This window comes from Hypomesus nipponensis, chromosome 10, assembly GCF_054491055.1.
Source record: "Hypomesus nipponensis isolate SF chromosome 10, ASM5449105v1, whole genome shotgun sequence".
In the NCBI taxonomy this organism is placed as follows: domain Eukaryota; kingdom Metazoa; phylum Chordata; class Actinopteri; order Osmeriformes; family Osmeridae; genus Hypomesus; species Hypomesus nipponensis.
This window is the reverse complement of record NC_140370.1, coordinates 11,419,086-11,446,772: the sequence shown is the minus strand read 5'-3', so window position 1 is coordinate 11,446,772 and position 27,687 is coordinate 11,419,086. Positions and strand designations below refer to the sequence as shown.

Sequence of the window (27,687 nt, the reverse complement as noted above, 5' to 3'; positions counted from 1 at the left end):
AATGCATGATCAATTGTTTGGAGTGAGATTTGACCCAGGGGTACTGTGTTTGGCAGTAGAATCAATGGTACACATGCTTACCCACTGAGCCACAGATGGGTCCTGCAAAGTTACTTTCTACAAGACAGTGTAATTACCCTTATGACACTACTAAATGCCAAAGGACAACGTACGTTCTGTTTCTACTAATGCCAAGCCAAGTTATAAAACAGAATACTCTGTCTTCTAATCATACTTACAAAACAAGTGAAAGTTTGCTGAAGGATTTCTAAGAACTCGTTCACAAAATACAGTGGCGATAAGTAGACAATTTAAATTTGACTTACTGAAACATGCAGGAACCCTGTTCTAGTACAAGTTTCTAAGTCGACATAAATGAAGTTGAGCTAAAGGAACCCAGCCTTTTAGAAAAGAGGGACTGTTTGACCAGGATGCAGTGTGTGTGTTCCCATGTATCAGTCAGTATTGAATCGACCAAGATGCTGGGTGACATAGTGTCCTTTAATAGGAAGCAGATAATGACCAGGCTGCATTCCGATTCCACTTCAACCTCATTAAAGAACAATCAATAATAATGATTAGAAACAAATTAGAAACATCCTCAGTAGAAAATAATTCTCTCATGCGATTTCCGTGTACACGCTACATTCATATTTGTTACAGTTAATGTATCCACAAGCTGTTTGAAAAATAAAAATGTTTACCTTATCGTTACATAGGTGTTGAAATTGAAATAAAATATATGTTGGCAGGTAACATCAAAGAGACACGTGCTGACACGATAAAGTTCATTTTCCCATCATGCACTTGTAGTTTTTATTCACAGAGTGGGCATCACTTGTCGCCATAGAGATGTGTCAGCGTGCTAACATGCATGTGTGTCATCTCAAATGTGCCCTTTTGTGCTTGACCATAGGTTTGTGTGTGTGTGTGTGTACATGCATTAAAAGTTGTAGGAATGTTTTGGGCTACGTAGTGAGATGCTGCATGTTATGGACTAAACTGGCTAACACCGTCTACTTGATAAATTCTCACTTATTGTGGCACCAGCACAAATGCTTTGCCAAAGATTCATCCACTAGCCATAAGTACTGTATCTAAAAATCATATATTGAGAATTAAAGGGGTAGTTCATTATTTTAAAAATCGGTGTCAACAACAAAAGGTTTTAAGTCTGCTTCATTCATTAGGTGAACTCTGCAGGCCTCAATAAAAGGCATAGGTTGGCACCTGTTTTGGGTGAACTATCCCTTTAACATGATGTGAGAGAAAAGGGAAAAGGCCATTGTGATTAGCAATGACATTCAGATCCCTTGTATTTGGTTGAACAGAGGTGCAATGAGTAAAACAACCATTCTGCCATTTTCTTTTTACGTCTCCATTCATCATCACAGTCAGTTTCCTATTAGGCTCCTCAGGATAGGAAACAGCAGCTCTAGCGTGTCCCCATGCTCACCAAGCGATGACTTTCTTTACTCAGCAGTACACATTGTGCTCACACCTATCGTTGGCAATGTAAACTTTCAATAGCATTCAAATCAACATGTCATTCAAATGGGGTCTCTTCTATAAACTTGAGATGCGCTGTAAGAAGCGTGCGGTTTAGGGAGGTAGGAGTGAATGTGGTGGTGGGAGTCGTTTTCACAAAAGTTCAACCAGGAAGCCATTCACTGTCTTAGAAAAACACAAGCTGGCCATCACGATCATCGCGTACTCCACAAGATTCTTCTACAAACAAGTCCTTGGTCATCGAGCACGTAGGATAAGGTCAGATGTCAGTCAAATTCTCAATATCAATTCAGAGTTTGGTATTCCAACATAATACTCCATGGAAAGCATGCATACGAACACTCTTCTATGAGATGGGTATTGTGATAGAAGTCCATGACAGATCTGTTCCTTTGAGCTGGATATTGCAGTTTGTACTCCTACAAAGTGTATTACAGGGCAGGTACTGTGAATGTGCAGAGTTTACATTTGGGTTAAGGATATTGCTTGCAACCACACTGAGATAATATGTCTGATCACACACACACACAATCACGCATAAAGTGTACATACAGGGCTCACAGGTATAGTATAGGCTTTTCATTTTTTAGAATGGAACTAAGTGGCCAAACAAACAGCCAGATAGGTATTGCCTCAGAGACACAGATCTGACGGAGGTATAGGGATTGAGAAAGACGAGAGCTTCATCGAGCAGCCAGACATGGGCTGTCCACTGCCCTTGGAGGGCTCACATACAGGTCTGATACCGTGACGCTGCGGGCGGAGAACCCATGACCCACAGTCCCAGATGCGAGGAGGAGGAACAATTCTCTTGCTCTGTCATCGCGTCGACTCACAGACTCATTATGAAGTCGAAGATTCCAAAGTGGGACAACGTCAAAGAAGGCCCTTCAGACAGACTCCCACAGCCACCCGGGAACAGGGGATGAGTGACAAGGGGGAAATCACATGGCTAGTTTGCCACTAGAACAACACACAGTATTGCACCCACAGAATAACGTGTTTGTGTGACATCTGTCCCGTCTGTTGGTCATGTAGCCCTTTGCTTTAATTGTGCAAGGGAGATCAACACAGGTGAACATACTAGAACAACAATATGGGATAGTCTATCGGATGTTTTGGGTATTGCTCCTTGGTAGTGAGATCATGTGAGTGAGAGTTGAGCCTGGGGGTTGAAGGCCAGGGACCACAATGCATCATGTGACTAAAGGTGTTGGTGTCTGTGACCCCACACAGTGTTTCAACATGCACTATGACCCAACAGGTTGTTCCCAAACAAGTCTCCTCCATCACACACGTCTTGTAATCCCACAAAAATGCTCCTCAGCTCCTATCCGATGCTTCCACGTCCATATATTCTCTGTCTCAAAACATAAGTGCCCGAGGTGATGTGTACCAGGTTAAATGTTGACACACTCAGCTGTGTGTCAACATTGTGTGCATGTCTGTGCGGGTGGACAAGTGAGCGGGGGTAGAGGGTCTGTACATCTGTTGCCTCGGTAACAGCGAGTGAGTCACAGTGTTCTTGAGGGGGTCGGGGGTCAACATGCGGGGAACACATCACGTGACCAAGACTAGGGGGACGCCGGCCTAGTTGCCGGGCTAGGATCATCCGGTAGTTTCTCCTCTCTAGTGATTATTTACCCTGATCTAGGACCAGAGTCAGAGGCAGGCCTCCACACAACACGTCACACAGCAGGAAGAGCGGGCACCAGGAGTACGATGGAGACGAGACGGAGGACAGGCTGAAAAGACAGACACGCAGGCAGGCAGAGGAGGAGCGGGGCTCCCCGACCAGCTCCAGGAGAAGCAAAGAATCAAAGTGCAAAGTGATCTGTCTCAAACGCGCATGACCGCATACGTTTTTTTTTATATATCACATCTCTAGATTCAAAATGTACAATTGTAATAGTGTGGGGTGCACAGAGAGGGGTGAGAATGGAACAGGATTGATTCATGGTGTGCATGGGACAGAGAGAGAGATGATTAGATCAATAGTTAGAGCTGATGTGTCTGGCATGATTGTAAATCCAACACTGAGCCCGCTGTTAGACTGGGTTCAGGAGGAAGGATGTTGTAGAAGGATATCAGTGCTGCCAAACATGGCAGTGAACGCGTGTGTTGACTGTGTGTGTGTGTGTGTATTTATTTTGTATGTATATTCATTGTGTATGTGGCTAAACCCAGTACATAATTCTCTCTTATATCTGCATATGATAATATATACTGGACTGGACTGTATCTGTGTGTATCTGTGTGTAGAAATATGCCCTGTGTGTGTGTGCTCTCTCCTCAGCTGGCCCGACCCTCTTCTGCAGACCGCTGGTCTGACTTGAGCTTGACGAACTCCTTGGCCACGTCGTCGTTGTTGCGCTGGGACAGGATCCTCAGCACGGTCAGCCCCGTCTCGTCCATGTGCACCCGCTTCCCCAGGGGCATCCAGCAGGTGGCGCTGCCTCGGGAGACCATGTCCTTCATCTGGATCAGGGCCATGCCCACGGTGCGGTCCTCCCTGGCGAAGCAGTAGTCTTTCACGCACACCTGCAGCTCATAGCTCTCCGGGCCCACCTCTGTACCCAGGGCACTGTGGAGGAGAGGGGGAGGGGAGGAGAGGGAGAGGGAGAGGAGAGAGAGACATTATACTTGAGCTGTGAGTGTTCCATCCTTTTCTGTTCATACTGTATGTGACGTGTACGGTGCCTTAGATATCCAACTCAGGCCCCTCCACACTTAGGCCTGCGTGTCGCAGGAAATGTCCAGCTGTCCTGTCTAACAAGCTCTCGTTCCGAAGACTCACTGAAGTTGCAACCGGGTCAACGTTCATACTCACTACTGGAAGCTCTCGCTGAACTTGGGAGACCAGGTGTTGTTCTTGGACTTTGTGGCAAACTTTCTCTTCTTGTCACTGAGGTGGGGGCCTATGAGGAAGACCTCGACGAAGGGCCGGAAGCCCTGGGTCTGCCACTTGAGGTCGTTGGCAGACACGACTGAGGGAGGGGTAGAGGGAGGAGACAGGGAGAGGAGACAGGGGTTAGGTAAGCAGGGGATCAAGAACCTAGAGGCGACAGTAGGTCTTCCTCTTCTTGATCCTGTCTCCCCGCCCCGTCTCACCTTTCACTGTGACCTTGTGCTCTCCATTGGGCTGGGGTAAGACCTCCACGTGCATGACCACCTCTCCAACCGCCTCCACCCCAGACGCTGCTCAGACACAGGGAGGGGGGAGGGGGAGATGGATGCAGTCAGTAAGGGAAGACATCAAAAAGAACCAGAATGAGGATAGAAAAGAATGAAGAAAGGATGGAGAACTGGTTGCCTTAAAAGGTCATGCAGTATCACAGGCCTGAACTCGAAAGGTTTGTATTTAGATTTGTATTAGGGCAATCTACTAATGCAAGCGCTCGGCAGTAAGACTGTGATATATGATGTGAAGGGTAGGTAAACATTTGGTCTGCCACAAAGAAAACTGAATGGGCCTAGCCTGCAGACTGTACAGTCTGTATAATAGCCTGTGGTAATTGTTTTCAAATATGCTGTTTACACCGGAGGGGTGGGGAGGGGGTTGGGTGGAGGAAGATGGTGGGGATGAATAGTGGGGACTGGCCCGCAGATCACTTACCCTTTTCTGGTACGGTGTCCTCATTAACGGTGTACCTGACCCCCTTCCCTCCATGTACTAGAGAGGAGAGACCAGAGGAGAGGTGAGGGGAGAGACCAGAGGAGAAGTGAGGGGAGAGACCAGAGGAGAGGTGAGGGGAGAGACCAGAGGAAGGGGGGAGACCAGAGGAGAGGTGAGGGGAGAGACCAGAGGTGAGGTGAGGAGAGAGACCAGAGGTGAGGTGAGGAGAGAGACCAGAGGAGAGGTGAGGAGAGAGACCAGAGGAGAGGTGAGAGGAGAGATCAGAGGAGAGGTGAGGGGAGAGACCAGAGGAGAGGTGAGGGGAGAGACCAGAGGTGAGGTGAGGGGAGAGACCAGAGGTGAGGTGAGGAGAGAGACCATAGGAGAGGTGAGGAGAGAGACTAGAGGAGAGGTGAGGGGAGAGACCAGAGGTGAGGGGAGAAACCAGAGGTGAGGGGAGGGGAGAGACCAGAAAAGAGGTGAGGGGAGAGACCAGCGGAGAGGTGAGGAGAGAGACCAAAGGAGAGGTGAGGGGAGAGACCAGAGGTGAGGGGAGAGACCAGAAGAGAGGTGAGGGGAGAGACCAGAGGAGAGGTGAGAGACCAGAAAAGAGGTGAGGGGAGAGACCAGCGGAGAGGTGAGGAGAGAGACCAAAGGAGAGGTGAGGGGAGAGACCAGAGGTGAGGGGAGAGACCAGAAGAGAGGTGAGGGGAGAGACCAGAGGTGAGGGGAGAGACCAGAGGAGAGGTGAGAGACCAGAAGAGAGGTGAGGGGAGAGACCAGCGGAGAGGTGAGGAGAGAGACCAGAGGTGAGGGGAGAGGAGAGACCAGAGGAGAGAGGAGTACAACAAGCAAGGCAGACAGACAGACAGACAGGCAGACAGGAGGCAGACAGACAGCAGACAGACAGACAGACAGACAGACAGACAGACAGACAGACAGACAGGAGGCAGACAGACAGCAGACAGACAGACAGACAGCAGACAGACAGACAGGAGGCAGACAGACAGCAGACAGACAGACAGACAGGAGGCAGACAGACAGCAGACAGACAGACAGACAGACAGGAGGCAGACAGACAGCAGACAGACAGCAGACAGCTAGACATGTCGTACTTTGAGCGTTTTGGGAGAGGACAAACTTCCTGATGAGTTTGTCTGTGGCTTGTGTGTAGAGGGACAGTGCGTAGCGTAAGGACTGCAGGTCAGGGCTCTTCTCCAGGAAGGTCTTCTTCAGACCAACTCCACCTGCATGGAAGTATTGCTGTATGGGGACCAGGACAAGTTACAGACTGACAGAGAGGCAGACAGAACTCTGCTTATTTACAATTTTCGCATAGCAAACTTTCATCCAAGGCGATGTGTAAATCAACAAGATCAAGAATAAGAAGTTTATCGTTTTACCGAATTCGGACGGAGTCAAGGAACAGTCTGTATTTACTCGCCACATCGCAAAGTATCTTTGCTGACAGGTGTAGTGAACAAAACGATGAATATGCTATGCTTATAATTATTTTTACCTCAATATGAAGCTGTACGAATGCTGATAGATAGCAAATCTGTTCCAAGTCATGTTTAGCTTAACTTAGCAATTTGCGTTCCTATAGATGTGTCCTCATGAGAATGTCACTGTGAGACTGTGTGTGCTGCCCAGTGTACCTTAATGGTGTCCAGTGCCAGCTCGATGACTGCACACTGCTTAGGAGTCAGAGCCCTAGCCTCCTCTCGCACCATGTGCTCCTGCAGGACAGAGGACGGTTCAAGAAGACAGTCTGAGACACACACACACACACACACACATTGAGTACAATTTCAAAAAGAAACCAGAGTTGATCATCCTTACCTTGAGCTTGGAGAGCTGCCCCAACTCTTTGGCAGCATTAAATATCATCTGAGTTCCCTGTAGTTGACAAAGGAGACAGGAAGGAAATAGAAAGTGAGAAAGAGAAAGACATAGAGAGAGAGAGAAATGTTGAGGAGGAAACAAAGACACAAAGAGGGCAGAAATACAGAGGAACAGACCGGAATGTCCAGTGGGGGGGGGGGGGGGGGGTGACGGGGGGGGGGGGGTGACGGGGGGGGGGAGTGGGGATGGGAGGAGGGAGAAGAGGGGGGTACAGGCCGCTCCACTCTTCTGTTCAAGTCCATACTGCAGGTGACAGATGTGGTCATATGTGAACAGCTCACATATCCAACACATTCAACGCACAACACGGGTCTTGTCATTGGCAAGGTGTCAACGGACAAAAGTTGAAATACAGAGCGCGGGACGCGCAGGAAAGAGGGAGGGGGGGGTCCGGTTTTTTTTTTTGGGGGGGGGACTCCTGGTCAGGCCTCTCGTGCACCATGCTCCCATCTGCTACAGGACCGGGTGTGTGAGGGAGAGAGAGAGCGATGGAGGAGGGGGGGCTGGAGGAACACAGGACGGAGAAGTAGTGATCCCGTCCCAGCTGGAACTAGACAGCGGACCAGAGAGACTACACACACGCGTGCATGACTGTGTGTGCACGCCCTCTCACAGACACAGACACACACACAAAATGTACTTACAATCACCTGAAGAAGAGGAACAGAGAGAAAAAATGGGGCGACGATGAGAACCAACTAATCAACAACCAGTAGAGAGGCCTGCGCCACTAACCCCCCCCCCCCCGACCACCACCACCCATATTCTAATCAGTAAACAGGTTCACTTCTCAATCTGCAGCCTCTCTCCAACTCTCCTCATCAGTGTGTTGTGACTGGTGCGTGTCAGTGAGTGGCGGCGATGCTCACCGTCTGGTCTGTGAGGGGCGGCAGCACGATGGTCTTCTCCATGGTGTTCATCACCAGCTTCCACAGCTCCTTCAGCACCCTCTTCAGAACCGTCTTCTCACAGATCTTGGCAAACAACGACAGACTGGAACACACACACACACACACTCAATGCAGATGCATAAAGAGATGTGTGCATACCATTTGTGCGTCAATTGTGTGTTGATGCGATGTGATGTGTGTGCCGTACTTGACGTCCAGGAAGTCCATGATGGGCTGCAGGACGTTGTCAGCATCCTGGACCACGCTGCCATTGGCCGGCACGGTCTGACCCTTCACCTGGGCCAAGATATCTCCCATCTCCTTCAAACATTCCTCGATGTGGGGCTGGAAGCTACACCACACACACACACACACACACACATCTGAATGACATGGGACAACGAACCAGATTCTGAAACAACATTTACTTGTTGAGGTTTCCATCTTCCGTCTTGTGGAATACATTTCTACCACAGTCTTCTACAGGGTCTACACAACGACAGGCTGTCTTCTACAGGGTCTACACAACGACAGGCTGTCTTCTACAGGGTCTACACAACGACAGGCTGTCATGATCCACTGTGTTTCAGCAGACAGCTGTTAAACATCCGCTGACCTGACCGCGAAGATCCTGCTGAGGTCATCCATGACGTTGTTGAGCTTCACCTGCAGCTCCTTCAGGAAGTCACTGGCCTCCACGTTGAGCTGGAGACAGGATATGACCATATGATGGTTAACTAGTGACTGGCCTTGAGGCTACAGTTGACTAAGCAGTGTTTGAATGGGATCAGTGAAGCGGCTGTACTGGGGAAGCAGCACTCACATTCTTGCCTCCCATGGCCTCAAACATCCTCTCCAGCTGGACTCTGAGCTGCTGGATGTTATTGATGAGGATGCAGGGCTGAGGGGGAGAGGCAGAGTGATAGGGTTATGGGTTAAGAAGATCAACCTTCTCCCTGCAGGCCACACATTCAGCTGATTTCCATACATCACTTGCATTGGGACCCACCACTTTTTCCTTGGAGCAGTGATTTGCGAAGTCCTTGGCAATGATGTCAGCATAAGACAGAAGAACGTTGCCAATAGTCTGCGAGCGATGTAGAGAGACACACAGAGAGAGAGAGAGAGAGAGAGAGAGAGAGAGATTTAAAGATCCGTAAGTTGAAACACGTGACATGTTGGAGAGTTCAAAGTCCCCCTGGTCACCTTGGCAAATCTCTTCATGTAGTCGCCCACGATCTGGGGGTCAGGACACTCCAGCTTGCGGATGATCTCGAAGCTCTGGTTGAGCTGGGAGAACACGTCCACCACGGAGCAGGAGAACAGAGCGTGCTCCGACGTCACCTGGAACTGTGGCCCGAGGGGAAAGAGAGAGAGAGGGAGAGAGAGAGAGGGATGAAGAAAGAGAGACATTTGTCATGATGACTTCACACAGAAGTGAGCGCTAGCCTGCAGCAGTTGTGTGTAGACTGCCACTAGCTGGGGGGGATGCTTCAGAGCTGCTGAAGTTCTGAACCAGCCCATGTGAACTGGGGGGGGGGGATGATTCAGAGCTGCTGAGGTTCTGGACCAGCCCATGTGAACTGGTGGGAGGGGATGATTCAGAGCTGCTGAGGTTCTGGACCAGCCCATGTGAACTGGTGGGAGGGGATGATTCAGAGCTGCTGAGGTTCTGGACCAGCCCATGTGAACTGGGGGGGGGGGGGGATGCTTCAGAGCTGCTGAGGTTCTGGACCAGCCCATGCGAACTGGTGGGAGGGGATGATTCAGAGCTGCTGAGGTTCTGGACCAGCCCATGTGAACTGGGGGGGGGGATGCTTCAGAGCTGCTGAGGCTCTGGACCAGCCCATGTGAACTGGGGGGGAGAGGGTGTGACACCAGAGATGATGGGGGGCAGACTCCTCATTAACAGCCTTGTTATTAGCGGCCCATTGAGCGTGCTGTGAGGAGACAGGGCCGAGGACTGCTTTCCTGCTGACACAGGAAACAGGAAGTTGCTGTGGGCGACAGTAATTGGACCCGGAGGACTACAGATGAATAGTCTGAGCTCCACGGTATAGACCACACGCTGTGTGGAGAGCACAGAGAGAGAGAGAGAGAGAGAGAGAGAGATAGAGAGAGAGAGAGAGACAGAGAGAGAGAGAGAGAGAGAGAGAGAGAGAGAGAGAGAGAGAGAGAGAGAAGAAGATATAGTGTGTGTGTGTGCGTTTGTGTGTGTTCACGTGTGTGCAATTCCAACTCTTGCGGGAATGCAGAGTCTACCTCTGCCGCCGTCTGGGTATTGACCCGGTATCGACTGTGCTGAGTCCTCTAACCTGTCTCTCTGCTTCCCTGCCTCCAGTCTACCATCTTAACATGAGGGAAAACCACAGTCTCCCTCGTTGGCCCTTCCTGATGTAAGCCATGAGACAGTTCATTTGAAAAGGAGAAAAAGTCAAATGTACAGAAGATTAATATACCCCATCCTTTTTGTCCCTCTCCAGGGCACCGTGGAGAAAGTCTCTGGACACTTCCTCATTCTCGTCCAACCACAGGATGACAAATGGCTCAAACCAACTGTTGGATAGAAGAGAGGGGGGGTGGTGTTACACACAGACTACCCAGCCACTTGTAGACATGTTACAACCCTCATGAAGCCCCGTGCCAGTGGCTGGGCTGTGCCAGACTCACGCAGGGTACTCAGGCACATGTTTCTGGAAGGTGGTGAGCTCCTTGCAGTACTCGTTATAAAGCCACTTCACTTTGAAGTGCAGGTTCATGTAATCAGCACTCTTACACAGCCGGTTCTTCTCATGCTCTGTAAACCAAAGACACCATATTAGGGCTAGACACACACACACACACGGAGACACACAGAAAGACACTTACCCTCCATGGCGTATTTCATGTCTTGAGCAAACATGTTCCACATGACCTCAGCACTAATCTTGCCTACGTTAAGTTCTTGCGGAAACCTACAGGGGGAAGTAGTACAGTGTCAAGGACGTGGGCATCGATGACGTCGTCTCGTCACAAAGCCGGCCTCAACCCAGATGGCTCAGACACCATTTCGTGAACAGAACGTATGCCCTCACAGTAGCCGTGTGATTAGGAGGGCACCATGGGAATGCACACAGCCTATAAATCGACAGTTTGGAATGTCTATGGACCACACTGTGTCTCCAGCAGAGGTTAGCGGCCCATGCTGGAGGCCTCGGGCGGAGCTTACTGGTTGAGGCAGGGCGTGTAGGAGTTCTTGTCCTCCTCTATGATGGAGACGATGAGGGTGATGAGCTTCGACCAGAAGTCCAGGTTTCTGATGCTGGGGCCCTGTTCGTCAGGGGCCACAGCCTTGGCCTGGGGTGGAGAGAGGGGACAGAGGCGTGCTTAGAGTCACGCTGGTGGAAACGCTCGATATTTCATCCACTGGCTCGCGCGCTCAGACACTCACTGGATCGGTCTGGTATTCCCGTCCGTAGAGCTCGTGGCAGTTGTTGAAGATGTACTCGTAGGTGGAGGTGAGACAGGCCTTTACGCAGTCCTTCACCACCTGGCTGGCCCTGGGCGGGCTCTGGAGCTCCTGGACCTGACAGGACACACGCACACACACACGTTACACACAACTATTTTCTCTCGGTTCAGGTGGTTAGCGGGAGGAAGATGATGGGATCTGTGCCTGAAGCAATTTCCACAACATTCCACCTCGTTAGAGGAGCCGGTTCGAAATGTTATCATTGACACTAAGGGAAAATGGGAGCCAGTTGACCTTCATCCTGAAGAAGGTGATGCTGGTCAGAAGGTCCACAGTGGACTTGAGGTCCTGAAGCCTTTCTGGACTGCTGGCGGGGAAGTTGTTCTGCAAACAAGCACATGAGACATGCAAACAACCCCAGTCAAACCCAGAGCAGGACTCAAAGGAGCGACGCTTGACAAACAGGTTGTTTACTGATGATGACAACCAAAGACTGCTAATTAAGAAAAATAGGACAAAAGAGAAATATTCAAATTAAAACAACACCACAACAGAAACAACGTCTTTGACACATTGTCTCGAGCAAATAACAAAGGCTAACAGACGATGAACCAAATCCTAGAACATACTGTGTTCATGAATGGCAGTGTGAAGTGTTGCTGTGACTGATAAAAGGTAGGTAGGATAGAGTAAAACAGTTTGAGTTATGTACCCGGTACATGGACAAGTCAATCCTCAGGGAGTTGTGCAGTTGATCCAGCAGTTTGACAAACCTCTCCTTCTGCACAGGACAGAGAAAAACACACAGACAGACAACCCTTAACATCGCAGGGACGACTCTCCTCACAGTTAAACGAGTTAAAACGAGCTAAGAAACGTAGAGCCAGATATGAATGGGGTCTTCTGGTTGGACATTTGGAGCAAATTCACAGAAACTTGACCAAGACCTAATATTTTGGAACAACTCTGACTACCAGAATCTCAGAAGGAGCTGAGTCTATTCATAAATCCTAATTCCCTCAGAATATCTTTCGGTGAATGGCCGTGTGGGTGAGCCGGAGCTCTAACGTGTGGGTGGGCAGAGGAGCGCACTCACCCCGAAGTTGGAGGCGGCGAAGCGGTCGGAGGCGGAGACGTTGTTGGAGGACTGGGTGGTGTGGGCGTAGTAAGCGTTGATGTTGGCCAGCAGAGTGCTCATGACAGCAGGCACCCCCGGGCACATGTACTTAGACGACAGGCAGGCAAAGTGGCTGTGAGAACACAAAGGACAGCACCTTTTCAGTACAGAGTCCTCTCGGCCTCGCACGAAGGGTCTCTTCACTGAAGTGACTCTGAGCGTGTTGGCATGTGCTCACAGGTACGTTAAGATTTACAGTATACTTGTATTTTCTTGTATTTACTCTTTTCAACTAATAAGCCTAGCAACAGTCATGTGACTGCGTAGTTCCAGGACTACGAGCTTCTACAGATGGACGGGGTGAGGACTGACGTCATGGCTTGGTAGATGGACTCCACGCCGTAGCGCATTGCGAACTCGTCCACGATCTCCTGGGCCGTCTCCTCAAAGTACACCTTCCAGGCGTCGTCTCCTTTGGCGTCGGGGATCTTCACCACGCCGCCGTTCTGCTCCTCCGTCGTGTACTGGAACAGGTGCTGCGGGCCCAGAGCAACGTGTGTTTGGAGGACAGCTCTGGGGGTTTGTGTGCCGAGGGGGGGGGGGACACAGTGTGTGTGGACTGACCTCGTGCAGACAGGTGTACTGGACGTGGTAGGGAGCCACCGTCTCCTCTCCCTTGATCTCCACGCTGATGTGCATGCGAATGGCTCCGGACACGGCTGACTTGTCTGTTCGCTTGTCTGAGAGGGTATACACACACACACACGCTCACACACTAACACTAACACCGACGTCTGTTCTAAACTTCACTCCGACCTAAACTTGGCTAAACCATTCTGTCCTTTTTCATTCCCCTCCTCCTCTCCTCCCCCAGCCTATCCCTCTCTTCCTCCTGCTCTCTCCTCTAATCTATCTCTTCTTCCTCCTCTCTCTGCTCCTCCCCCTTCCCCTCTCTCTCTCTCTCTCTCTCTCTCTCTCTCTCTCTCTCTCTCTCTCTCTCTTCCCCCTCTCTCTCTCTGTCTCTCTCTCTCTCTCCCCCTCTCTCTCTCTCCCTCCCTCCCTCCCCCCTCCTGTCTCCAGGTACTGACCCAGGTTGTACCAGACGTCCATCTCTCCGCTGAGCGTGCGAACCTCAATGATGGTCTGACCCAGGAAGTCGTCGCTCTCTCGCTTGAACTTCTGCTTCACGCGGGACTTGATGTCGTCGTCCTCGTCCCAGACACGCACCTTGATGCGGTCCGACGAGTTGTGGCACTCGCTGACGACAGAAACACAACACAGACTAGAGTGACCGAGGCAACCGGGGCACACGGCACAAGAGGTGTGTCCTCTTCAAATAGACAGACAGCTGGACAGAGGTCGTGAGGACAGTCCAATGATCAGCGTGCTCCAGACTTAGTGTGCTCCGGGGCCTATCTGGACTCACAAGTGAAAGTTCTCCTCCCAGACGGGGTTGAGGTTTCCGTAGATGGTCTTGGTCCTCTTCTTGGTCTTGCCCACCTGGACGGTGACGTAGGGGTCACTGGAGCCAGTCTTGTCTTTGGCCTGCAGACCCTGGGCACACACCACTACGGGACGGAAAAGACTGGGATGTCAGGGGGAGGGAACAGCGACACATCTACACTCCAGCTAAGTCCATTATTTCGACATATTTCTAGGCATGTTCCTAATGTTAAATCCCAAACAGCCTAAAGTGAGTCTGAGGCTTTTCCAATCCCAGCTGGGGTCTCACCAGTGATGCTGATCTTGGCGGACCACTTGGAGGTCCCGTCGAGGACGCTCTGTTTGATCTGCTTCATGTGTGTGGCGTGGGTCGCCTTGACGATGGCGAACACTTCCTGGATGAGCTCGAAGATCTCGGGCTTGTTCCTCTCCCGGATCTTCATCCTGTCCTTCAGGACCACCATGATGTTCAGGGTGCGGTCCTCCGCCCCGTGCTGCTTGGAGCTCTTCTCTGCTGCTCCTGGAGAGAGATGCAGGGAAGACCAGCAGCAGGGAGAGAGATGCAGGGAAGACCCGCAGCAGGGAGAGAGATGCAGGGAAGACCAGCAGCAGGGAGAGAGATGCAGGGAAGACCAGCAGCAGGGAGGAGAGAGATGCAGGGAAGACCCGCAGCAGGGAGGAGAGAGATGCAGGGAAGACCCGCAGCAGGGAGGAGAGAGATGCAGGGAAGACCAGCAGCAGGGAGGAGAGAGATGCAGGGAAGACCCGCAGCAGGGAGGAGAGAGATGCAGGGAAGACCAGCAGCAGGGAGAGAGATGCAGGGAAGACCAGCAGCAGGAAGGACAGAGATGCAGGGAAGACAAGTAACAGGGAGGAGAGAGATGCAGGGAAGACAAGTAACAGGGAGGAGAGAGAGGAACAAGGGGTTGGAAGGGTAGGTGCAAGAAAACGGAGATAAACCAACAAGGAAGAGAGTAGAAAACATAAAATCAGAGGCAGGGAAAAAGAGAAAGAACGATCATTAGGGTGGTTCAGGTTGGTCAGGTCTCTCTAGGCAACAGGAGACAAGTAAAGGAAAGACACTAGAGAAGCCCTACATCACTGAGGGATTTGGCTGAAAATGCTCCTGGGTGAATGTGAATTAGGGGAAGTAATACAGTTGCCGAGAGTAACTTTGAAAGTGAGAGAGGAGATCGAGGCAGGGCAATGACAGCACATTACTCAGGAGAGAAATTGGAAAGGAAGAGGGAGTGGAAAGTGAGAGAGCAGGGAGGACGAGAGTAATGGGATGTCAATCGAGCAGTGAGGAGAGGGAGGGGGAGTTTGGATGGGTTTGTCTGTTTGTCAGTGTGTGCGTGCGTGTGTGTGTGTGCAGGGTGAAAAAGAGACTGTGCGTATGTGTGCACATTTGTTATCCCCCATATCCCCCTTTCCTTACGCTGTAGGCAGTCAGCATTGAGGAGGTCCTGGCACTTGTCATGGCATTTGACGCCACACTCGGAGCAGCGCATGCCTTGGCGGGCGATGCCCCACAGCAGGCCCTCGCACTCGTAGCAGTAGGTGGGCGTGGTGGCCGTCCACACCTCGAAGTTGTGGGGCGTGGTGCAGGAGATGGGGTAGATGAGAGCCTGCAGGGTCTTCTTGTACACGTGGCTCTTCTGCAAAGGGGGGGGGGGGTGACACAAAGTATGAAAAGCTAAGCTCTTGGCCTGTTACTGTGCAGTTAGCTCCTCTCAAATGTTCGACCATGGAGCCGGTGGTGGTGGAAACGAGAGTGAAAAGAGACAAAGAGACGCACCAGCTCCTCGTTGTTCAGGGTGGTGGAGGCCATGGCTGACGTGATGCCAGCCTTACGGGAGTTCTGCACCAGGGACTGAGGGAGGCAAGGGGGGAGGGTGAACAGTTCAGTCAGGCTGAAGTGACTGGGTAACTAGGTGTCAGAGTGATGTGTACAGGTACTCACCATGGCTTGCATCATCTCAGGACGAGGAGGAACAGAAGGAAGAGAGTCAGGAATACAACAGCAATCATCAGTTATTCTACGGTTTATTTTTGGTCTGTTTGGGTAACAGACTGCTATGGACAAGTGTAATTGTAAAGATATATGGCAAAATATAGTATTATTCATTTATACACATTGATAAGGCCTAACAGAGCACAGGGACATATTTCCTGGACTATCTTATGTATATACTGTATGTTTGCATATGCATGTGGGAGTCTGCATGTGTGTGTGTGTGTGTGTGTGTGTGTGCTTCTGCTTCCCCTGCCTTGACCTGCACATAACAGTTTAATCTATTCCTCCTCGGCTGGTGTGCAGGCGTCTAATTTAGCGGCTGTCAGCACATCACCTCCATGACTCAGAGGGTGCAACACTGAGCCCCACAGTTATATACTTCCTGTCAGCATAGGTGCTGCCAAACAGGCATCCCTTATTTGGTGTCCCAATTTCAGAGAGCATAAAACAGTGGCGGTCTAGAGAGACTAGTTGGAGAAAACAATAACGTCTGAATACCTAGGTGGATGTGCTTGTGTGTATGCGGGCGCACGTGTGTGTGTGTGTGTGAGGGGGGTGGATTGTGTGTGTGTGTGTGTGAGGGGGCGGAGTGTGTGTGTGTGTTTGAGGGGGCGGAGGGTGTGTGTGTGTGTGTGTGAGGGGGCGGAGGGTGTGTGTGTGTGTGTGTGTGTGAGGGGGCGGAGGGTGTGTGTGTGTGTGTGTGAGGGGGTGGAGGGTGTGTGTGACTCTCAGTCTCTCACCAGGTCTCTGACCATAGGTATGGCTTTCCTCTTGCGTAGGTCAGGCATGCTGTCGATACTGTACAGGGCCCCACCCATCCTGAAAAGGAAAAGGAACATCTTAAAACCGCTTCTTGCTGTCCAAATGGAGCTCGAGGTGGATTAGGACAATGGTTCAACTTGGAAATCTATTCCAGACTTTTCTAGTTTATTTCAAGACATAACCTGCTCTGTAGGCTAATGCTTCATTAACAGGCAGTATGTGTGAGAGCCTACATCTTAGCCAAAGGGCTAGTGTGCGGTTGGCTAACACTGCTAGCAGCTCAGCACTCACAGTAAGGCCAGACTTCCGTACAAATGCACCAGCACTTCATACTCAATAGCTCTGTGTGCTGTTAAACTTAATTAACTGCGTCAAATGTGATATAGGATGAAACTGTTCCTAAGTTGCTTATTGTAGGTAGCTATTTATGGAAGTTGTGTGAAGTGTTAAGTTATATGTATACAAAGCATTTAGTGTATCCTCGGCCTCAGACGCCTCAATAGCGATGTAGGAAGTGACATACCCTCCTTTACCAAACCACAGCGACTGGGACGTGTCTCCTCGAGCCTGAAAGAGGGATGAAAGGAAGAGAGAGAGATGAGCTATCTGACAAGGCTTCTGTGTGTACTCCTGTGGCTTTGTGTGTGTGTGTGTGTGTGTGCAGGCGTGTGTGTGGGAGTTTGAGTATATATACAGCACATTAGGGCATCTATGTGTGTTTATGTGTGAGCACAGCTCTGAATAGGCCCAGGTATTCTACCCACAGAGAGAGCTTCAAACCTTGCTGACCACGAGCGACAACACGCCCATTACTGTACCGTTGTTCCCCTCACACCAGGAAACACACTATAGGAAACCCAGTATACAGGCCTTCAGTGACCTCAGAGCCCAGGTCCTCCCACACCGTGACTCCTACCCTCCTGCAGTGTGTGACCGGCTCCTTGCTGCGGCACCAGGCTCTAGAAACCTCCCCACAGAGAGAGTTCTTACTGAGGAAGCCTTGGGATTCCTCCCACGCTAAGCCCTAGGTTTGTGACGTCATGTGTGGGCCCAGAGGAGCTGGCTGAGGGCCTGCTACAGATGCAGGGACGCTGGACACGACTCTACCAGCACGTGCTTTACCCCACACAGCACAGGATGGGAATGAGGACAATGATCCTGAGGCCAAACTGAAGCGGGCGGCCTGTGAACATGAAGGATTGCTGTGCATGAGCTTATGTTTGGACTGGGATGGGAGGGCTTTGGCAGGACAATACAAATACCAGTGGCCAAAACGGACATCCTTCTTTCTCTGTCGTGACCAATCAGCATGTACCCACCTGACAGACTGCTCCAATAATGGCCGACCAGTGTGCATGTGAGTGTCGCTATGGCAATGACATGAAACTGGAGAAAAAACAAAGTGATAGTAGTGCACAAACAAACAAACAAACAAAAAGGAAATCAACTGAAGAAAGTTAAACGCCAGACAACCACAAACAAAAACATTGAAGCAAAGTGATTAATCATTGGCACAACTGAATTTAAAAGTAATAAATATAAAATGATGTGAATAAATGCAAGTGAATCAATCAATTGACCAAGCCAAATTAAATCTTGCAGAAGAAATCAATGATTTGAGTGGGTGTGTCAGACAGACGGGTGAGTTAGCTATTTTAGATTGAAGTCAAATGGACTCGGTCTACACCCATTCTGCACTTCCAGATAGTTAAAAATATTAATTGTTCTATGTAAAATACATTTCTTCTCTTGCGAAATGTGCTTTCAAAATAGACACAGGGCACCCACAGGCCGTGTCCTTGAGACTAAATAATGCAGAACACATGCATTTTTCAAAGCTTTTGGAAAGTACGTCAGACATTTTTATGATGTGTAGGACACACAGGGTAGTGCTCTTCTCCAGGGAGCCTAGGACGGCCTGGGCTGCTGAGGCTAGACCTGGGCTCTGCTGCAGGACAGGGGGCACACAGGGCCGGCAGGCCCAGGCAGGGGAGCACCAGGATATGGGGAGTAGAGTAGAGACGACCAGTGTACAGTAGAGCACAGCAGATAACAGCAGAGTAGAGTAGAATAGAGTAGAGTAGAATCAAACAGAGTAGAGCAGAGGATATAACAGAAGAGTAGAGTAGAGCAGAGCAGAGCAGAGCAGAGCAGAGCAGAGCAGAGTAGAGTAGAGCAGAGTAGAGCAGAGTAGAGTCGAGTTGAGTAAAGTAGAATAGAGCCCAGAACTCACCTCCTGTATCTGCTGTCGGACCTTGTTGATGATCCTCAGCCAGTTCTCCCTGGCTCTCACTGAAGGGTCTACTGGCTCCTTGGGCTCCTCCTCCACAGGAGCACTGGGGGGAAACACCACACTGTTTATCTGCCTGTGCTGCTGTCTGCAGCAGCTCCAAGGCTTGTCAGAGTGCTCATGGTGTCGTTGGAGGAGAGGGGTTCGTGTAAAACATGGGGCACACCATTCAGTCCATGAACGGTTTGGACTGCTTTGTTGTGAGGTGCTGTGTGGGGGAAACAGGCGGTGGGTGTGTGTGGGGGGAAACAGGCGGTGGGTGTGTGTGGGGGGAAACAGGCGGTGGGTGTGTGTGAGAGACAGGCAGTGTGTGTGTTTTCTTCTCTGCATCTTCCCGGTTCCTACCTCTCAGGGGGCTGCTGTGTCTCGCCTGCAGGAGTGAGGGGCGGGCTGGGCTCGTAGCGCTCCTCCTCGTCCTCCAACAGCTCCTCCTTCATAAGAGACTCCTCCTTTGTGTGGGCCGGGGGGGTCCCTGCTTCCCTGTCCACCAGCTCCTCCTCCCCCAGCAGGCGCTGGTCGTCTGGCTGGGGAGGCTGGGCAACAGGGGCCGCTGACTGGGCGGCTGGGAGACCCTGGGCGGGGCCCTGGGCGGGGCCCTGGGGGAGGCCAGATGACGGGGTAGGCTGAGAGGGGGGGCTTGTGGTGGAGGAGAGGGCCTGGGAAGGAGCTGCCGTGGTGGATGGGTGGGATGGAGGGGCGGCAGACGCAGTCGCAGACTGGGGCTGGGTGGCTGGAGGCTGAGAGGGCTGGGCTGAGGGCACAGAGGACAGGAAGGTGGAGGCCAAGCCCGTGACCGCCGCCGAAAACGGTTTGGCCATGGAGAAGAAGGAGGAGGTAGGGGCCGGGGTGGGCTGAGGCTGGGGCTGGGGCTGGGGCTGAGAGGGCGGGGGAGGCTGGGCCTTGCCGGCGGGTTGACCAGGCGGCGGCTGCGCTGCTGGAGCCACGCCCGGGGGATGAGACTGGGTCTGGGGTTGACTCTGCGGCTGGCCGGGCTGCTGCTGCTGGTGCAGGGAGGCCTGCTTCTCCAGCGGAGGCCTGACGCTGGACGGCTCCAAGGCGGGCGGGGCCGCGGAGGTCGGGGTGGGCGTGTACGGAGGCTCCAGCTCCTCGCTGAGCGCCCCGTCCAGGCCGTACGCGTCCTCGTCCTCGTACGCCATCTCCTCGTCCTCGTAGAGGCCGTCCTCCTCGCCCTCGTACAGCCCCCCGTCGTCGTCCTCCTCGCCCTCGTACAGGGCGCCCTCCTCCCCCCCGTCCTTGCTGTAGCCGCCCTCGTCGCTGTACGCCCCCTGGGTCTCGTCCGGGTCCCAGTCCGGCGAGCCCTCCTTGCTGTAGCTGACCGAGGAGTGGCAGGAGTGGTAGGAGTCGTTCTCGTCATAGGGGTCCCTCGCCCCGTACCCCGGCCCGTACTCCTCCTCCTCGCTCAGCTGGCTGCTGCACCGGCTCAGCTCCGCCGACGAGGCGTAGCTCCCCGTGGGGCTGCGGGAGGGCGGAGGACGCGGGGGGAGGGAGGGAAGGTGGAGAGAGAGGCAGCGAGTGTTAGAGGCAGAGGCAGCGAGGTCAGAGGCAGCGGGAGTGTTGGGACGAGGCGGTCCGTGTGGCAGCAGGAAAGCCCGGTTGGGAGAGAAGGAAAGGATGAGAGGTCCATAACAGACTCAGAGAGGCAGACGTTCTCAAGTCGTCCATCCCTTGACGGATTCATTCATGGACACACTATGTACTGTACGTGCGGTTTCGTGATGATGTGGTTGCAGGTGTGTAAAAGCACACAGTGTACCCATCCTTCCCTTGCCACCAGGCATACTAAAATGGTCTCCTCCAGGCACAGGATGGCCAGGTCTATTCTGACTGCTAATCAATGAGGGGTGATGGTGACGCGAGAGTATCAGACAGCCAGGAAGAAATAGAGCGGAACCCAAGAGGTGAGCGAGGCCTCCAGCAGGCTGACAAATGAAACCGAACAAGCGGCCGTGAAGGCAACAAACAGTGGAGGAGTACAGTATTTATACTCCGTGATGAATGGGGCTATTAAATTGGATAGAGAGGGAGGGAGGGAGGGAGGGAGGGAGGGAGGGAGGGAGGGAGGGAGGGAGGGAGGGAGGGAGGGAGGGAGGGAGGGAGGGAGGGAGGGAGGGAGGGAGGGAGGGAGGGAGGGAGGGAGGGAGGGAGGGAGGGAGTGCAGGAGAGGGTGGAGTTGGGGAGTTTGTGGACAAACACACACTAGCATACACAGAATACGTTGGATCATTTGTTCAGTATTGACCATGAGACGGCTGGTTGAATAATGCATGAAGCGGCAACAAGGAAGAGGAACAGCGGCCAGCATACAGTGTCTTTTTCTCAGTCTGAAAGGAACAGGCCGACGGCAAGCTCTACTGCTGGTACAGCAGAGGGCCAAGTCAGGGAGAGAGACACAGGGGTCGAGCATGGCCGTAAAACACACACACACACCTGATGGCTCTCTGTTGGTAGTCGGGGTCCTGACTGTTGGTGGTGGAGTGGGGGTGGGCGGAGCCTCGGGAGGCGTGGCGCTGCTGGCTGATGGGGTACTGGTGCACGGAGGCGTTGGGCTGGGAGGTGGTGTAGTACGGCGGAGGCATGCTGGTACTGGTCTCACTGCGGTAGTCACTGTCTCGGTCGTCCACAGCGCTGTCTGGGTCCTCATCTCCACACGCGTACAGGAGGGGAGGGGCAGAGGGAGGAAAGACACGTTTACCTGAGTGTCTCACCGCGAGTCTCTCTGTCTGTCTGCAAGTCTCTCTGTCTGTCTGCAAGTCTCTCTCTGTCTGTCTGCAAGTCTCTCTCTAACTGTCCGCAAGTCTCTCTGTGTATCTATAAGGATCTCTTTCTGTCTATTGCCATATCTGTTCCAGAATGATCCACAGCACTTATCTACAACAGACTACAACACGTAGCTCAATAAAATCACTGGTGATACTTTGTTGTCATTGTCACCAGAATAAAAGCCCTGTGTAACTGCTCTGGCTAGGTCATCCAGGGTCCACACATAGAAAATGAAAAAGCTAAGCAACCTCTCGGCACGTCAGTGTCGTGTTGTCTAGGTTATGATGGAGGTTCCCGCCTCTCACAGTAGCAGCCAGAGATCAGAGCGCACACCTCCCCTGGGGCGTTCCCTCCCCCCCCCCCCCTCAGTCGTCTGCCTATCCACCTATCACTGGACATCCTCCTCCTGTGGTTTGGTGCAGCCTGCTGTAGCCTAGACACACCACGGGGCCGCCGTTCTGAACGGATCGCCTCACCTGCCAAGGCATACACTCATCTGTCTGGACTGTCTGTCTGTCTTTCTCTCTCTCATCTTGGTTAAAGGGAATCAAATGGATTAAAACACTGCAGTGATGTGGGCGAGTCAAATAGCTGCTTATGTAACACCACTGTCTAATGAAGAGTTAAGATGAGAGAGGAGGCCAATCCCAGCTCCACATAGGCCCACACACTGACAGTCTCACGTGTGCACGTACTGGAGGTGCTATTCATACTCACTTTGCTGGTCTCCCCAGAGACTCCAGTTACCTATGAAGCAGAAGGATACAAGTATTTAGAGACAAGTCTTGGGAGAGGGGAGAGATCGAATCCTCCATACACAGCCTAGTCTGGCAGGTGATCAACTCAAATATCATCAATTTATCTTTTCAACCAAAATGCTCGAGAATGACAGCTACAGTTTAAGAACACTGCCTCCCCCCCCCCTCTCTCTCTACCCCTCCCTTTCTCCCTCCCCCTCTCCCTCCCTCTCTCTCACCCTCCCTCTCTCTCCCCCTCCCCATGACTCCCTCCCTCTCTCTTACCCTTCCTCTCTCTTCCCCTCCCTGCCTCCCTCTCTCCCTCCCCCTCCCTCTCTTTCTGTGTGCAGCTCCCAGTGTCTGGTCCTCTCCCCAGAGAGCTGTCTCAGCAATGCGTGCAGACACCACCATTAGAGGAGACACAGAAGCCAGCACAGCCCCGGACATCTCATCCTACTGATCAGTAAGCATACAGTTACCTCCTGTTAAGGCCAATACCAGCTACACATGTATGTAGAGCACACACACATATTCACATACACACACACACACACACACACACTAAACCAATGCACATATCTCTCGTAGGCATCATCCTTAGAAGCTCAGAAGCTGATTGGTGGAATACTCACAGCACTGAGTAGCTGGGACAGGAAGTGGGCCTTCCTGTTCTTCCTGGTAAGAGTACTGCAACAGCAAACAAACACAAACACTCTTAGGCAACCGGGCCGGCTGAAATACTTAGATAGTTGAAATCCTAGAATGTTTACACCATAACACCATGTGCACACTCTTGTGCACACCATGTGCACATCAAGCTTCATTTGATTTTCCGTTTCTGAAGTTCTGTGAAGGGACAGGATATGGAGATGACTTGGATGCTATGACTCGAGGGCTTGATCCATACATCACTCACATCCTGATCCCTCATGGCGTTGAGTTGCTCCAGCTTTTTGGCCCAGTATCGCGCCTCATCCTCAGGGATATCTGCAAGCGAGAACCCCAGACAAAGTCTGAACGGATGGTGAGCACCAAACACGTACACACACGTACACACACACAGACAAACACGCACGCATACGCACATGAACACAAACCTCCACACACACACACACACACACAGACAAACACGCACGCATACGCACATGAACACAAACCTCCACACACACACACACACACACAGACAAACACGCACGCATACGCACATGAACACAAACCTCCACACACACACACACACACACAGACAAACACGCACGCATACGCACATGAACACAAACCTCCACACACACACACACACACACAGACAAACACGCACGCATACACACATGAACACAAACCTCCACACACACACAGACAAACACGCACGCATACACACATGAACACAAACCTCCACACACACACACACACAGACAAACACGCACGCATACACACATGAACACAAACCTCCACACACACACACACACACACAGACAAACACGCACGCATACACACATGAACACAAACCTCCACACACACACACACACACACAGACAAACACGCACGCATACACACATGAACACAAACCTCCACACACACACAGACAAACACGCACGCATACACACATGAACACAAACCTCCACACACACACACTCACAGACAAACACGCACGCATACACACATGAACACAAACCTCCACACACACACACACACACACAGACAAACACGCACGCATACACACATGAACACAAACCTCCACACACACACACAGACAAACACGCACGCATACACACATGAACACAAACCTCCACACACACACACACACACACACACACACAGAGAGACGGTGCAGGTGTGTTGTCTCTTAAAGCCCACCTCAGAGCGTCCTCAGCGAAGCCACAGTCAGAGATGGATCACATTAAGATGAGATGGATTGTATGAAGGACTTTAATAAGTCCTCACACAGTGTATTAGACTCCACTGACTAACAAATGACATTGAAAGCAAGCCTTTTCACCTACTGCTCCAAAACCTATAAATATACTTGGCCTGATTGAAGAGTTAGGTGTAGGCTATTGACCGGGGGGGGGGGGGGGGGGGGAGAGTATGCATTTACACCAAATCAATTATCAGGGAACCGAGCTGTGGTGACAGAACCCACCATGCACACACACACACACACATACACACACACATACAGACCAGACTGGCTTTATGAGGAATGTAGGTCAGGTTTGTGTGTTTTTGTATGATGGTGTACAGTGACCATATTGTACACTACCCGTTCTTTAAAATGAATATGCTACACCATTTTCTGTCAAGTTCAAAATTCATTGTTGGTTCTGTCAGTCTCTTACCAAGTGGCAGTTCAAAGCGGGTGTCCAGAAGCACCAAGTGTAAGGTGGGCTCTTTGGTGCCACAGATCTCATTATCTGCCATGATGACCTGAGAGTCCAGGGTCAGCCACTCCCCTGGGCCCTCCTGCAGACAGAAACACAACACGCACATGAGCCAGTCCCCTGAGCCCTCCTGTGGAGGATATCACAGTCTAGGGACCATACCTCGTTTGATTGGCGGATGCTGTGCAGGGGGATCCACACCGTGCCCACCATAGTGTCCCATATCAAGCCCTTATTCCACACCTCGACCGTGAGACCCAGGTCCAGCCTGTTAATCTCACTACAGAGAGAGAGAGATGGGGGGAGGGTGAGAAAGAGAGAGAGATAGAGGAATAGAGAAAGAGAGAGGTATAGGAAGAGAGGGAGAGAGTGGCAAAGGGGAGAGAGGACACAGAAGGGGAGAGACAGCAGGAGAAAGGAAGAGGGAACAAAGGTTTCCAGATGAGTCTGTCTGAACGGCAGGCTCAGACAGAGGGGAGGGAAGGAGGGAAGGAAAGGAAAGGAAAGGGAAGGGAGGTTGGGAGAAGGAAGGGGCTGAACGTGGCTGACTCGAGCTCTGGGCTTAACATATAACTGTAAGATTCTGCACATTTCACACAGACACACACAGACACACACACATACATACATTCAGTGCTGTGTGCTCAGTAATTACATATAACTGATGCTTACAAATAGGAAACATGCCTCCGTGGGAGAGAGCCTGTAAGAATCTCAAACACACAGCATTTACAACACAGCAGGGAATTCTTAGAGTGAGAAAGAGAGGGAGTTGTTGAAGTAATCAGGGAGAGAGTATTTGTGAGTACATCAGTGTTTACAAGAGCAAGAAATAAAGAGAGGGAGGGAGAGGAGTGTGATGAGGAGAAGAGATGTAGAGGAGGGGGGAGGGAGGGAGGGAGGGAGGGAGGGAGGGAGGGAGGGAGGGAGGGAGGGAGGGAGGGAGGGAGGGAGGGAGGGAGGGAGGGAGGGAGGGAGGGAGGGAGGGAGGGAGGGAGGGAGGGAGGGAGGGAGGGAGGGAGGGAGGGAGGGAGGGAGGGAGGGAGGGAGGGAGGGAGGGAGGGAGGGAGGGAGGGAGGGAGGGAGGGAGGGAGGGAGGGAGGGAGGGATTGTATAAAATGCCTGGAGGGAGTAAGTCGGAACTTTAATTTAAAAAAGAGGCAAGGCGGATTCCTTGATTCTTCTTGCGGTGACTCTTTTTACGGAAAGTGCTATTTTGATTGGTTGCCGGGACGGAGGAATTGGAGCCATTTAAAAGCAGTTTTGAAGGAGGGGTTGTGAACCTCTGCAGCACCCATTACATAACAGCTTCTCTGGTGCAACACTGTTACAACACTCGACGCCTCTGAACATCCCACAGGACACTGTGAGCAGGGAACACAAGAGCTCTCACACACACACCCTCACACACACACGCTAGAGCGCTGTACAGCATCCCTCTGACCACCATACATCAGGCCTCAAGCTCTCTTCTGACTCCCGGTCACATGGCCCCCGTGACAGAGATATGAACCTGATCTAAAACACCATGAAACTATCGACTGCGTGAGAGGGGAGAAGGATGAGAACTAGAGGAAGCGAGGCAGACACGAGGGCGGGGGAAGAACCAGGGAGAGGGTGGAGGAAGGAAGGAAGGGTTAAGAGGGAGAGTGCTAGTGGTACCGAGAGAGAAAAGAGGAAGGGAGGGAGGGAGTATATACAGGCAGAGGAGGCTGCAATAGTGAGCGAGAGATTAAACAAAGAGGAAGATACTGTTGAGAGGTGTAGATGTGAGAGAGGGGTAAAGTGAACATGCCCTTGAGAGGGAACAATATAAGAGAGAGATGAAGAGAGAGAGAGAGAGATGAAGAGAGAGAGAGAGAGACAGAGAGAGAGAGAGAGAGAGAGAGAGAGAGAGAGAGAGAGAGACAGGGGGATAGTGTGGGAGGTCAAGTCAAAGAGGTAGAGGAGAGATGACTCACAACATGAAGTCCTGCTCCCAGCTAGGCAGGTTGCCCCTGACAGCGATGGTAGTGCTCTTCACATTCTGCACCTTCAGAGATACATAGGTGTTGAACTTCTCTGTCAGGGCCAGAAAGGAAGAGACACCGCAATTAAGATCAAGTAAAAGGACAACTTGGCTTTAGGGAGTTATGTCTACTCAAGAGTTTTAAGAGGTTTTATATCAACTGATATGGGCTAGGTGAGAAAGAATGAAAGGGAGGAAGGGTGACTGATAATTGGTGATTTTGCGCTGCACTCTGTCCTTGTCCGAAAATATCTCTTTTCTCATCCTAGAATGCAAGCCCTTACCTTGAGGTCCATCCAGCTTGGCTTTCTTTACTGTTGAGACAGAGAGAGGGATAGAGTCAAACAGGGGAGGCACCATCTGTCAGGAGTACACCACACACACCCACGTATGCATGCTGGGTATATTTTCCTTCCAAAATGTCCCACCGCCTTCTCTTCAGTGCTGCAGTCCCACTCACTGAGAGAGCACGCGGACGTGCATGCATGTGCCCATGACAAGCTTCCTAAGTAGGCTACTGTATCTCCCTCGTTGTTTTGAACACTATTGACGGAGACACGCGTTATTGCTCCTTGAAGATGTACACTGAAGACTATAACCCAGGTCCGCTGCATGTACAAATTAAACCAGCAACCCAGCAGTTCCACTTCCTGTGCCATAAGGTACAGCCATCTTGGCAGGGCCTATTGCACACGTGCCAGAGGCCTACAGTGATTCACACGTCTTGCATTAGGAGGATAGGGACCGGGTGTGATGATGAGCTACAATGCATAGGCCATGTCTTAT

The 27,687-nt window shown here is 51.6% G+C and overlaps 1 protein-coding gene across 1 annotated transcript; it reads right to left on the bottom strand.

The window, feature by feature from the left end:
- Window positions 1-490: 490 nt before the first annotated feature.
- Window positions 491-27,261, bottom strand: LOC146271712 (protein unc-13 homolog A-like). The gene is made up of 41 exons (XM_084707893.1): window positions 27,186-27,261; window positions 26,855-26,954; window positions 25,056-25,173; window positions 24,852-24,975; window positions 23,435-23,505; window positions 23,151-23,205; window positions 22,499-22,528; window positions 21,449-21,662; window positions 19,346-20,476; window positions 18,944-19,046; window positions 17,234-17,277; window positions 16,689-16,767; window positions 15,895-15,909; window positions 15,730-15,804; window positions 15,370-15,589; window positions 14,221-14,451; window positions 13,915-14,056; window positions 13,577-13,746; window positions 13,113-13,228; window positions 12,861-13,024; window positions 12,468-12,621; window positions 12,084-12,152; window positions 11,666-11,755; window positions 11,351-11,485; window positions 11,129-11,256; window positions 10,789-10,874; window positions 10,591-10,717; window positions 10,380-10,476; window positions 9,127-9,270; window positions 8,930-9,007; window positions 8,744-8,821; window positions 8,537-8,625; window positions 8,129-8,272; window positions 7,900-8,023; window positions 6,968-7,024; window positions 6,784-6,864; window positions 6,241-6,388; window positions 5,126-5,182; window positions 4,621-4,707; window positions 4,340-4,496; window positions 491-4,093 (listed from the first exon to the last, which is right to left on the bottom strand). Exons 1-41 carry the CDS (start codon window positions 27,259-27,261, stop codon window positions 3,802-3,804), a joined length of 5,700 nt encoding a protein of 1,899 aa, XP_084564019.1. The 3' UTR covers window positions 491-3,801.
- Between the last annotated feature and the right edge of the window lie 426 nt (window positions 27,262-27,687).

What these genes read in the sequence shown, in the direction of transcription:
- LOC146271712 (XM_084707893.1), bottom strand. Translation starts at nt 27,261, where the DNA reads ATGGTGCCTCCCCTGTTTGACTCTATCCCTCTCTCTGTCTCAACAGTA. An exon ending in GGCAGCTCTCCAAGCTCAAG is followed by an intron (nt 6,865 to 6,967) that starts GTAAGGATGATC and finishes TCTGTCCTGCAG; the next exon opens with GAGCACATGGTGCGAGAGGA. An exon ending in TTCAGCGAGAGCTTCCAGTA is followed by an intron (nt 4,094 to 4,339) that starts GTGAGTATGAAC and finishes TCTCCTCCACAG; the next exon opens with TGCCCTGGGTACAGAGGTGG.